The 13,755-nt window shown below is 40.3% G+C and overlaps 1 protein-coding gene across 2 annotated transcripts in view; it reads right to left on the bottom strand.

The window, feature by feature from the left end:
* slc6a9 (solute carrier family 6 member 9) overlaps positions 1–13,755 on the bottom strand; it is an 81,105-nt gene that overhangs the window by 15,101 nt on the left and 52,249 nt on the right. For both annotated transcript variants that reach the window (XM_039815553.1, XM_039815552.1), the window contains 6 exons: positions 11,300–11,456; positions 7,248–7,379; positions 5,166–5,442; positions 3,058–3,190; positions 2,681–2,815; positions 2,467–2,570 (listed from right to left, as the gene is read on the bottom strand). In XM_039815553.1, the coding sequence (XP_039671487.1) occupies positions 2,467–2,570; positions 2,681–2,815; positions 3,058–3,190; positions 5,166–5,442; positions 7,248–7,379; positions 11,300–11,456 (938 nt within the window). The remainder of the gene's footprint in view (positions 1–2,466; positions 2,571–2,680; positions 2,816–3,057; positions 3,191–5,165; positions 5,443–7,247; positions 7,380–11,299; positions 11,457–13,755) is intronic.

Below are 13,755 nucleotides of genomic sequence, written 5' to 3'. Positions count from 1 at the left end.
GCTAGGCAATCTGTCCAATCTGAGATTTCTGTTGCACGACTAAAACAACTTTTGAACGTACACATGTTCCACCAAAACAAGTTCCTTCCCAAGGCTATTTTGCAGTGCCCGGTGCTTAGCACCGCCCATGATGATTGTTATTGGTTTAAAGAGATGCCAATAAACCAGAGCACGTTTTTCTCCCATCCCAGAATGCTGTGTGGACTAGCCAGACTCTCCTCCGCAGCGCTATGAAGGAAGGCCTGGATATGCGAGACTACAGGAGGGGTATCATACAGCCTAAACAACCTAAAGACACCTTCTCCTCTCGATGGTGGTCCCTTCTCTCTGTACCGAAGCCTTCTGTAACATGTGGTTTATTCTCTACATTCTGTCAACTCCCCTTCCCCTCCTTCTACTTCATCTCTCCTCTTCTCCTGCGCCTCCTCATCTTCTCACTTCCTCTGCCAAGTGTCTCTGATCAGTGCAAATAATAAGATGCTGGTTGTGTGGCTGAAACATTGCAGCAGACTAGCCTGATCTAAAATGAGCATGGTCATGTTCACTCAGGCAGGCACACAAGCTGTAACTACTGCTTTAATTACAGTGCAACTGTAGAAGCCTCACATCCGTTAATGCTTTGAAAAATCCAACAGCATAACTTCATACATGCATGCATAGTCATCAAGCTGTCTAAGTTTCTGGAAAGCCAACATGTTAATTATACATTTTAACTTGAGAAGCGCATTAGTCTGCTCACAATTGGAAGGACCTTTACCACATTAGCCACAATTAGAAAAACTGTACCAGGCTTTTTTTTTTCATGTCTGATGTGTTGTGTTTGTTACTTGTTGTTGTGCATTGTGCCTGCCTGAATGTTGGTCTGTATATGCTTATTTTATGTGCTGACTGTATTAAGTGATTTAATTGCATTTTATTTATTATTGAGGTTGCCATTTTAAAACTGGCCAACTGGATGAAAATTAGCCTGTTGAGCTAACTCTGGCTCATTTACAGTTACTTTGCTGTTGATTAATGAGCACTGTCCCTGACAAACAAACAAATAAATAAATGAAATAAATTCAAAATGTGTTTTTCCCTTATTGTAAGGGTTTAATCTGATCTCCTAAAGAAGTAGTTTCACATTTTCTGAAAAATACATATGCACTTTTGAGAGTTAGATGTCTGTAACATACTACAGACAGCAGCCCTTTGGTTTAACTTTATCCTTGTTTCACTAGAATAAGTGCGTATATACAGGTTTTTTAAACATGGGAAAACCTACTAAAAATAGGCCATAGACTCATTGCATTTACCTTTTTTTCTTTCCCCAAACATTGTTTGCTCTTAAATCCCATTTAATGGTGTTTTTTATAAAAGGAAAAGTGTAATAAATGACAGTATCTCTATGAATGCAACACTAAAGATCATTATTTTACCTTAATGATCATACAACCTACACACCTTTTTTTCTGGTGTGTCACATTAAGAATCACAAACACACGGGAGAAAGCAGCATAGAGGCCAGTGAAAATGTTATGGTGGTAACTTCTTTTTCTAATGTCTGCTACTTATTCTGGCTCTCTTTCAAACTCGGTGTAGACGAATTTGGAACAATGTTTGAGCGTTGTTTGCAGGGAGTATGATGGAATTTGAGGCTGAGATGAAAAAAAAGAGTTACCGATGCGTGTCATAGCATCGCACTGGAAAAGGTCATGTCATGTTTCCATCACTGCCAATCGGAGCTGGAGCAGTTAAATATCTGCGACAACTGCAGAGTCACTTGTCCTGGAAATAAAGGCTGATTGTAACCTATCCCACTAAAGACAAAAGCCAGATGGGTGTGAGTGGGTTTTTGTCCAGTGGGAAAAAGGGGCTTTAGCTCAAATACTGGAAGACGAGGGGAAACAGCAAGCTTAGGTTTGTCCAAAGGTAAAGGAAAATCTGCCTACCAGCACTTAAAGCTCACTAATTAACATGTTACTTTTCATTTGTTTGATCTGTACAAAAACCAAAGTGTAAAAATGACACATGGGGGTTATGATCTGGACTATTTCTTGGTTGGGATCAGTAACTTCCTGAAGTCTCCTTTGATTGCCTGGCAAAGTCACGGTGACAACATCAAGAGTCCAGGAGCTCACTGCCCCTGGGCAAGAAATAGTTAAGCACATAACCCCATAAATCCCCAACTTGTTGTTCTCACACTGTATGTGTAGGTATTAAACAAACAAATATACCATTTCAATCAATGAGCTTTAGAGGTGCTGGTAGGCAGATTTTGTCACTGTAGGTAAGGAGCCAGGCTAGATCTCTTTATGCTAAGCTAGGCTAACCGCATTCTGGCCACAGCTACATATTTGCCGTACAGATATGAGAGTGGTATCGATCTTCTCATTTAACTCTCTGCGAGAAAGCAAATAAGCGCATCTCCCAAAACATTGAAATATTCCTTTAAAGCATAGCTAATCCATAGTTTGGAGTACCAACCTGAAACAGTTGTTGTGGAACTTGTTATAGGAAGCCATGGTAATGAGACCACCCCATGCACAGCCCAGGGAGTAGAAGATCTGTGATGCAGCATCTCCCCACACCTACAAAAACAAACCCACATACAGTCAGAAGTAGTCCAAAGTAGGACAAAAATATATTTATTTCTCCAGTTCACATTTCCATGTGCCTGTTCATGTGTTTGAGTGAATACCTTTGCATCAAGGACCTTCTGCCACTGTGGAGTCAGGTAGAACTTGATGCCATTGATGGCTCCGTCCAGGGTGATGCCACGGATAAACAGGATGGTCAAAACAAGATAGGGGAATGTGGCTGTAAAGTACACCACCTGCACACAAGCACACACATATAATCCGATTTTGTGGTGAAATCAGTTGGACGTAGTAATTTCCCTGCCAAAGTGACAAGAGAGTCAAGAATACCTGTGTGTATGAAATGTTTATTGCAACGTATTGTAAATAGACATACTGCAGATACAGTTGGACTATTATGTCTGTTTATGCATGTGGTCAAGCCTTCGTGTGTGTGTGTGTATGTGTGTGTGTGTGTGTGTCTGTGTGTGAGGCTGACCTTTCCAGATGATTTAACGCCCTTGATGAGACAGAGAAATACGACAAACCAGGACACCGCCAGGCAGCCCAGGATAGGAAGACGGACCTCTCCAAAATTCCCAATATCATCCGAGATGTTCAACACATAGTGTCTGAAAGACAGAGACAGAGGCAACATAAGTAGAGAATTGTATATATTATTATTATTATTACTACTATTTCTTTTTGTGTGTGTGTGTTTTTTAAATATTATTGTTTCAATATACCCTTTGAGGGACATGCACAAAATGTGTTTATTATCTGCAATTATATCTTAATTATCCTGTTTACTTGTATTATTATATCAGATGTATTTACTCATTGTTTTAGTTGTTTTATATGTATGTTTGTTCTTATGCTTTGGCAACACAGATGTATTGATTTTGTCATGCCAATTAAGCAAATTGAAATTGAAAAATTGAGAGAGAGAGAGAGAGAGAGAGAGAGAGAGAGAGAGAGAGAGAGAGAGAGAGAGAGAGAGAGAGAGAGAGAGAGAGAGAGAGAGAGAGAGAGCGCATTTTTAACTGTGATGATCTCAATGTTATAAATGGACTAAAACAGTTATATCAGTTATGTCAAGCCTGCCAATGTTAAGTGAACTTCTAGTCTGTGGTACGTGCCCCACACACACACACACACACACACACACACACACACACACACACACACACACACACACACACACACACACACACACACACACACACACACACACCTGAGGAAAAGAAAAGCTATTTGCATAAAGTGAAACAGCAACAGCTCACATGTGATTTTAGGATCAATATAAATGGCCTTGATGAGAGCAGTGCGATGACATTCATTTTGTCCTGACCTTAAAATGTGCTTCGTCCATCCCTTTGCTGTTGTCATTACCCAGTGCATCACACAAGGTACAAAGGTGGAAGGACAGGTGCAATAAGATATGACAGTCATGGTATTTGAGTGAAGACTGGCTCTTTGACATTGCGAATAGAAATGTGCAGCAAGCAACAATCAAATAATACTGAAAGTTGTTTTAATTAAACACTCTCCAAACCAGTATACACATTTAGATAAAAAAAAAAATAAATACAAGTCTAATGCAAATCAGAGCCGTTTATACTGAGCTGGAGATTAATGGTAAATTCAGAACAATATCAACTCCTGCTGGATTAAATTCTTACAAGCATCTAAGGTTCTCTCTCTCTCGCTCTCTCTCTCTCTCATCCAGATGTATTATGTGACTGAGAGGATAACTGATCACCAAACACCCACTGATTCATATTTCACTTCACCAAGCCCTTGTCATCAGCAGCTGCACCTACTGTATAGGAACATAATTAGCAGATGCACTTGAATGCACCCTCATTGACCTTACACACACACGACCTGGCACTTAATGCAGATTTGTTAAGAGCTTTGCTGTTGCACCATTCAAATAGAGCCCTTAGAGCTGTCCCACAGACTGAACAATGGTTAAGGTTGGGCATCGTTTGGATATTAACAATTCTGATTCCAATTCCGATTCTTCCTTTCGATTCCGGTTCTTATCGATTCTCGATTCAGATTCTTTGAGGGGTGGATTTGAAACGGGTCACATGCATATTTCACAAATAAGAGGAAAGTTTTATTTTTATTCAACGGTGGGTTTCAGCTTGACGGGGCTTTTTCAATGTAAAATAAAGCCACACTAGAGCACCGCTTACTGTGCTCCATGGCTGCAACACAACAAGCGCCTGGCCGATACGGAAACCAAAACTTGCGCATGTTAAATTTGGAACCCATGATCAGATTTGAAACCAAATCCTCCAAACGATTCCAATGAAGAAACGATTCCGATGGAATCGTAATTTTTGAAACGATTCCAAGTAGGAATCGGTTCTCGATGCCCAACCCTAACTGCATGCCTCTTGTGTACGATAGGCCCACAAAACTAAGTCCAAAGAGTGCAAAACTTAACAAAACTTAGTCTACTGTCATACAGACCTTGCGGTGATCAATACTGGAAACATTTGTAATGCTCATACTAAAAACATCCCGCACAACGGTGATTACTTGTACTCACTTTATTAATGAACTAAATATCATTGATGTACTTCAGAGACTTACTTCCAGTACTCCTCACTGGGGCTGGTCCTCTTGGTACGGTTGACTACCTCGGACGCCGCTGCTACCAGGCTTGTGGTAGCGTTAGCCAGGCTGGCGTTGAACCGGGGGCTGCTGCCCAGCACCCCGCTGCAGTCCGGTGTGTTCCACGGGTTGTTGCAGTAGGTCCATGGAAGCAAGTTTGTCATGGACATGAAGAAGTAGTAGAAGGCAATGCAAATGACCACGTTGTAATAGATCCCAATGTAGGTAGACACCACCATCATGCCATAGCCCACACCTGAAGAGAGAAGAAGACAGGATTGGAGAACATTAGAACTTGAACATGAAGCATATGACAGCTTTGTACATGATGGGTCACCAACATTGCTAATGGCTGCATCCTTAGGATAGAAGTACCAACTTACTTTCCGTTTTAAACCTGACATCTTTAATATGATCAATAAATCTGTTACATCTGTCAAAAAGTTGTAAGTCTGTCAACACACAAGCATTGTGTAGTTGGGTAAATCCTCACGGTCCTGTTTACAACACATCTACTTTGGTCATAAGTGCATCTAGTTTTAGTTTTCATTCACTTCATGGCAACAATTGTTAAATGTGGATCTTTTATAATGAACTCAAGTCTCACCTCACACTTGAAGTTTTTATCATGCACTGAATACTTACATAACAACTCTTACAGAACAGCAAAGATTCTTACACATTTGAACTAGGGCTGGGCGGTATGGCCTAAAATCTTTATCACGGTATAATTTGAAGCACAGACGGTGACGTTATATATGACGGTATATTTGCTTTTCCTAAAATGTCAATATAATTGCTTCTGAAGGGGTAAAACACTGGTATGGCAACAGCATGGAATCTATTACTGTACTCTTAAATGTATGGACATATTTCACATAGTACAGAGTTGGTCTGGACCGTTTGTTGGGTAGGTATTTAGTTTTCAATTTTGGTATTTGGATATTTTTTTCCTTCTTTCCTTTTCGTTAATACTGTAGATTAGAATAACAGAATTCTTAAAATGAATACCAACCAGTAGCGCAGTGTTTCTATTTCAGCTCAGTGTGATAGTCTTTATGCATTTCTGTCCTCTCCTCACACACACCCGCGGCCAGCAGAGACAGTGCAGCGATGACTCGTCGGTAGTCCGTTATCTTACTCTCACTACCAAAATTAGCTGTTCTTTTTTAACAATGTTAGGCTGAAAAAATGTGCATGCAGACTGAAATTCACTGTGCTGTTCTGTCAGATGATGAGCAGATCTGCTAGCCGCTAGGCTAATTTATACAGTATAAACATTGAAACTCTCTCTGCACTGTTTGTTTTTATCTCTTTACCTCTACAAGTCGATGGTTATTTGCTACTCTGTCGGCACAAGAGGACACCGCAGGCTCTATTTTTCTGTACCCAGCAGCACGGCCAGATTACAGTCAATTTCGCCCTGCCAAGTGTGTTGGGAGTGTGCCAAACACACTTTTTGGTAATTTTGTGGTCAGGCTGCCTTGGGGCACCTGTGGCGCACTTGGGCATGAAAAAACTGTCCTGAGGGAGTTCTACACGGAGCCACATGTTTTAAGTCTTTCGCATTGTTTTCATGGATCTGTGTGAGCTGTTTTCAATGTGTCAGTCTCCAACACGCCTGTTGATGTGCAGAAGAAACTGTGTAGAATAATGATTTTGTGCGCACATAAGCACAGTACTGATTTATCATTGACCATGATTATTTGTCTATAAATGCTTTAAAATTGATAATTTTGCTGCTGAACTTTTTAAAACAACATTCCTGGTGGTTGAGGGGTGATGACACTAACCCCTGCAGTGGGTAATGTCACATAAGGCCTACTCATAAAATACACAGACTTCATCCATAGGAATGTCCTCACTACAAACTAAATTGATAAGTTGGCAGCCCTGCCGCATCACACACACAAACACACACACACACACACACACACACACACACACAACTAACCAAAGAACTTAAATAAAAGGAGATTGTCTAGCAAAATAATTATTTTGTCCCCAAAAATGTATGTTTGTATGGGATTTATGCAAGCACACAAACACCTTGACACTTACCTTTGAACATAGGGCTGATCTTCCATACTCCCAGACACCCCTGACTGGCGAACTGACCGAAAGACAGCTCGAGGAAGAAGAGAGGAATGCCGCAGAACACCAGCATGATGAAATATGGTAACATGAAGGCACCTGGAGGGCAGAGGCAATATGACAGGCACTTGGTCACTGTATGGTCTATGTTAGGAGGACTGGAAGTTTAATATGAACAGCGTGAAGACATACATCGAGCCATAGAAAAGGAAAGAAAATTACATTCCAAAAAAAAATAATAAAAAAAAATGACATTCTAAGTCCAATTTGTGTAAGATGAATGCTTTATTACTGTTTATGTGTGGACACTATTAAGGGTACGTTTGCCAATTTTCTGTGTACTACCGTGCATATAGTCTGGATCAACAAAAGTACATTTCAAGAAAAAAGCCTGACATTCAGTATCCGGAGGTCCTTGTTTACACGCCGGTAAATCTGCTGGATGAATGGCTTCATAAGGGTTGAAAATCGATAACTCTCCCCCTTTAGTATTTAGCTTAGCGCAGCGCAATTGCAACAAAATCTTCAAATCCAGTTTAAAAAAAAACTAGACGGCAACGCCGGTATCGCCACACTCAAGGCTTTAAAACGGCAGTCCACCAATGGGTGACGTCACTGCTACGACGTCCAATGGGTATAATACAGAATTGAATGATAGGCTATATATTATACGGTATATACATATCACATACACATAAAGAAAAGAACAAAATAAAAGAAAACATAAACCTCATCTGTCATAACAACCTCCCCTGAGTGAGCACAGGTTGCTGGATGTGCAGCTGAGTCTGTTCAATGCATGGTGCAGCAACTCTCTGGTGGTTCAGACTGGACCAGAAACCAGACAGTCATCTATAGGGAATATCTGTGTGTGTGTGTGTGTGTGTGTGTGTGTGTGTGTGTGTGTGTGTGTGTGTGTGTGTGTGTGTGTGTGTGTGTGTGTGCGTGTGTGTGCGCGTGCGAGTGTGTTTGCGTGTGTGCGTGCGTGTGTGTGTTTTCGTATGAGTGTCCGTATGCGAATTTGGTTGGTGCAACCAGCTGATACTGTACTATACCAAAACCTTACTGTGAGCGCCTGGTAAAGCTCAGCTCTCCTGTCCTCTGTGCACTATTTGCAGCTGTGTGTGAGCTAATGTATGACCTACGTGTACAAAGTCCTTGTACAGGAATGTATTTCTTCCATATGCATATACTGTACATCAAAATATTTGCAGCGCAAACATATGAACTGGAGTGTTGGATAGATGCCAAGAAAAGGTCTGAGTCACTGAGTTATGGGACTTTGGCCAAACTCACCACCTTTTGGTATATTTTCTAGTACTATTAAGAACATATTTTAGTCTATTTAATCCAGAGTTTTTAGGATGCATTTAACTAGAGGGCAGAAAGACTTCATGCGCTTGATGTAGTTTGTTCTCGTCATATTCTTATGTGCCGAATGCAGTGGCTGCATGGTAAAAGCAGCACGTCAGCGGAAGCAGCTGGATCCATTCTGTGCAATCAGACACATTATGACAGCATTCACACCCCAACAAACAATAATGTAGTTACGCACAACTACAATTGATGCTTAAAAAGATGATTTGAATTAAAGTTCATTGAAGTACATTGAGTTCATGGAGTGTGAGCCGTAACGCAACTGGTGAAGACCGAAGACACCACATCCTGCATTGATTAAAATACTGTAGAAGGTACAATCAGACAGATGTGAGAAAGACTATGGGGGTGGCAGTAGTAAAAATTGAATTTCCCCTTGCGAGATTAATAAAAATATCTCTTAATCTTAAGCCAATAACATCACACTTAATGACCAAATAAAGTCAGTTAGGTTTCATAATCACATTTCTACACTCATGAATATAACTAACACTGAAACAGTCATTTATTTTGTGTGCATGTATGAAAATAACTAAGTCATACCTACATTTACAAAACATTGACAATGAAGTTTTAATGTATTGTTTCCACCTAAAACTTTTACATTTGGAAGTTATGTTACAGCTGCTAATGCTACTGTGACTTCCAGTTTACATAGTAGTTGATTGCTTTTCACAGGGCCACAGATGTTGCCTAGATACCGTTTTACAAGTCTTTACTTACAGAGACATTCCTTAAAGCTTTAGTGCGTGAGTTTTTGATATTAATGAACGTTTGTTACATTCAAGCCATTACCAAATGAGTTGCTACAAAGCTAATTAAGACTATCTCTACACAACTCTCTCTGTATTTCTCAGCACGGCTATGTTCAGAAGATTGTGTCGTCCGGTGACTTTACCGTGCAAAAACTCGAATGAAGATAATTACCTCTTCTGAAGTATCCATCATGTTTTTTTTAGGGCTGTCAATCGATTAAAAAAAATTAACTAATTAATCGCACAATTTGCTGTAGTTAATCGCGATTAATCGCATTTTTAAATTGAGACAGAAGCTTGTAGTAATGGATATTTAAATAATGCTAAATCACTTAACTTTACAAATATGAAGAGAAAACAAACAAGGAAAGGTTCAAAGTTCAGAATGTTTAATATCTTTTAGAACAACAGCAGCAACAATTTGGCTTATTTAGTCCTGCTGAAGGCTGCTGAAACGGCTAGAAACTGTCCGACTTGAGAGCAGATTTTTGTCACCACCCCCAATATTAGCCACATACCTAATATACCATATTCTGAATAATATACAAATGTGTATATATATATATATAGAATATAAATTACAATCTAGGCAGTACTTAATATCTTAAATATTATAATATACATAGTGTTTAATCTGAATGACTAAGCAAAGCACATATATCTAAACACAGAAATGCACATCAATATCAATATCAATGTTACACATTAAACCAGTAACCCAAAACCACAAAGGTGTATGTTGGCCTAAAGGGAAAACATTGAGTGTAGTTTTAGATAGCGACGCTGTGCACAGCAATCCATTACCAATGTAAAGCGATTGACTACATTTCCCTTCCAGCACCGCAACCAGGAAGTAGCGGTGTGTGACAGTGAGACGCACCAATTTCAAACATTTACTGGAATATAGTCACGGGATACTATCGAAGTCGACAGCGTTAAACATCAGACTGCAAATAAGGTTTTATCAGCGTGACCAACGTAACAGTTATCAAGCAAACAAATCGCGACGTACATATCGGCAGCACAGCACGGCGCATGTAGGCAAACAGCAGCTTACCGGTGGCGACATCTCTCCTGACGAGACAACATGTCGGAACTAGTACTCGGTCCCGTTTATAGCCCGTGCTCATTCATTTCTGGATTCTAACACATCATCTTTTTTCTCTTTTGGGATCTTACTGGTCCATGTTTCAACTCTTGACTGGCCCGTAGGCCTACTTCAATCAGGTAAATCCCTCCTAGAGTAGCGCCGCCTGCTCTTATGGAGACGTATTACGTTTCTCAGCCGCCACATGAAGTAAACAAACACAGCTGCATTAATTTCATTAATTTATTTTAACGAGTTAAATATAAAAAAATTAACGCAAAAATTAACGCGTTAATTTTGACAGCCCTAGTTTTTTTTAATCCTCTGTGTCGTCCTTGGCCACTAGCAACTGCGTGGAGGAGCGTGTGCGATCACGAAAGGCTTGTATCATGTGGACGCGCCAACAGTTTTGTTTTCATGACTTAGAATTCCTCATGGGGGTGACAGAAACTACGCACTATAGCTTTAAGTATCAATGGAGTAACCTGATTAAATAAATCACTCATTTGAAATCCGCTAGTAGCTGTAAAGAATCTAGCATATTTCAAACAAACTTAGCAATGGATTTACACAATCATGCTTCATGGAGCTTTAAATTCCTTACTTACAGATTCCTCTGGCTTCATATGCATCATCACCTTGGAGAACTTGTTGCTCAAGGCAGGTGTGTATATATGGTAAATACTTATGTATGTATAATGTACTGTATGTTTAAATGGACTTAAATTGTACTTCACTCCATTTATGTGGTGTGTCATTGGCCAATAGAAATGAACTAGGCTCTACATCATAATGCATACCTCCTCCATTTCTGTAGCAGAGGTAGGGAAACCTCCAGACATTGCCCAGGCCCACAGCATAGCCCACGCTGGTGAGGACAAACTCTATCTGGTTGCCCCAGTTCCCTCTCCGGGAGTTTTCATCCTTCTTCACTGGCTCGCCTGGAACTGCTCCGTTCTACAACAAAGACAGGGAGAGAGACAGAGGTGACTTAAGGTGGCAGGAAAGTGAATACGTTTCTGAGATAGTGCTGCTACATCGGGTCAAACGATGGCACTCGAAGGATTAAAACACACCACTCTTATAAATCAGAAGTGAATGCTGTGGCAGTGTGGAGCATCCTGGAAGGCCTTATTTTCCCTATTCGGCCAAATGAGTGAATTTGAAGTATTATTATTAGTACCATGCAGTGTTGTAGTACTCAAGATTGATCTTGGTCTTAAGACTGGTCTCAAGAACACTTTTTGAAGGTCTTGGACTCAAATAAACAGGACTCAGGATTTTATTTCAAGACCGGTCAAGACCACAACTGCAGGGATATCACTAAATTGCCTCTGCATTGTCAAATTGTATGTGTTAACATCATTACTGGGAAAACATCCTGATTCAAATGCAACCAATAACTCATTTCTAATTTGAAATTTGTAAATGTTAACCCCCTCTCGCCGCCCCCTTAACACGCACTCCCAAGAAAGTGAATGCGAAGACAGGAGAAGCTCTGGCTGTCTGGCACTGGTCTGGTCTTGACTCGGTCTTGCCCTGTCTTGGTCTTGACTCGGTCTTAACCCCTCAAAGTCTTGGTCTTGACTTGGTCTCGGTTTAGGTGGTCTTGACTAAAACCCTGGTATCATACAACAATGGTAAATATTAACATATTTGGGAGTTCAATTATTCATGTGCTTAAAGTTATTGAATAGTTCCTGTAACATTCTATCTCCTCTACTCCAAAGTCTGGCAGAAGGTGGGCGCGCTGGAGCAGACAGGATGTAAAGTGAAATCAGCGCCTTAGAACAGCCGATAAGCATTTGGTCTTGTCGTCCTGATTTCGAGCTTCTCCTCTCCTCTCCTCCCTCCCCTCCATCACTCCATCTGCTGGGATCATATGGTCCCTCTCTCCTGACCTCGTTCTTAACCTCAGCTGTGTCCGTCTGTCTGTCTGTGTACAAGTGTTTGGCCATTTTCTTTTGTATTCTACAAACTATGATGATTTAAGAGTTATTTTTTTCCATGAAAGAGTTCAACAAAACCCTTAAACATTCTGGAGTACAGATGATTGAAATATTGAAAGGATTGTTTGTTTTAAGTCTTTAAATTTGAAAGTTTCGCCCTAAAAATTCTGAAAAAGAAGGCAACATGGCCTATTTAACTGGTACTTGCTGTGATTTTTCCAGTATTATACAATACATATTTTTTTAAAGATCTGATTGTGAAAGATTTTTTTAATTTTTCTTTTACATTTAATGTTGAAAATGAAAATGTAGACACAGCACTCTGGTTCTGGCTGGGAGTCTGGGAGTTCAGGCACAGTTGTATGCATGGCACAATAATAAAAACTTAATTCACTCATTCATGCTGCTTGTGTTATCTGTGTATAGCAGAGCCTTACTTTCAGAGGCTCAATGAATGAACAGCCTGACAAAAATGTAAATACTGGTCATAAAAACACCCTTCTTATTTGCTGCAAAAGGTTCATTTTGCTGTCAACAATTCTTTCAAATCACAAAATTCTAACCCTGTCATTAGGCAATACACTAAATGCAATGCAATACTTTGTCAGCTATGCTAAATATATACTGTACATTAATTAATTAATCAGTATTACAGTACAACTGTCCTTAATGGGGTTAGTTAGTTAAACAGCTTTGTTTGTGAACAAGATGTTGCAGTAAAGTTTATATAAAAGCAATAAAGTGACATGTATGTTTGGTTCTAATTCTATAAAACTAAAGTCCTGGAGATAGCATGTTGCAAGCACACACACCTCTTCCAGATAAACACTCTGCCTCCAACACAGCGAGATCTTGTTCATCAGCAAAAACAATTTCAACAGAAACAACCACAACAATTTCCACATTTCGCCTCCCATGGTGCTGTAGTTCAACTTTGAGGCAGCGGCAAGTGGGACTGATAGGAAAAAATACCGGACAGCAAAACAGCAACAACCACATAAAACAAAAAGCCGCCATATTTTCCCTAAAGCTCTGTTGTTTGTCTTTGAGTGTGGCTGTGCTTGCATGTCAGGAGGGCAAAACAAAGAGCATTTTCTCCAGCATCCTTGACCTTTCTTTGTGCAGGAGTGGAGGCTGCAGGTGGGACAGACAGGAAGATCAGCAAACACAAGTGTTGTTGGCGAGGAGATGCTCAGAGTGAAGCCACGGTCACAGCAGTGTGCAAGTAGAAACCCACAGCAGTGAGCCCCGCCGTCACAGCAGGTCGCACATTACGAAGTCTCCGTCTGGAGTTGACTTTGGAAGGA

This window comes from Perca fluviatilis, chromosome 11 (genome assembly GCF_010015445.1).
Source record: "Perca fluviatilis chromosome 11, GENO_Pfluv_1.0, whole genome shotgun sequence".
Classification (NCBI taxonomy): Eukaryota; Metazoa; Chordata; class Actinopteri; order Perciformes; family Percidae; genus Perca; species Perca fluviatilis.
Note: the sequence above shows the minus strand (reverse complement) of the source record. Positions and strands in the feature narration are given on the sequence as shown.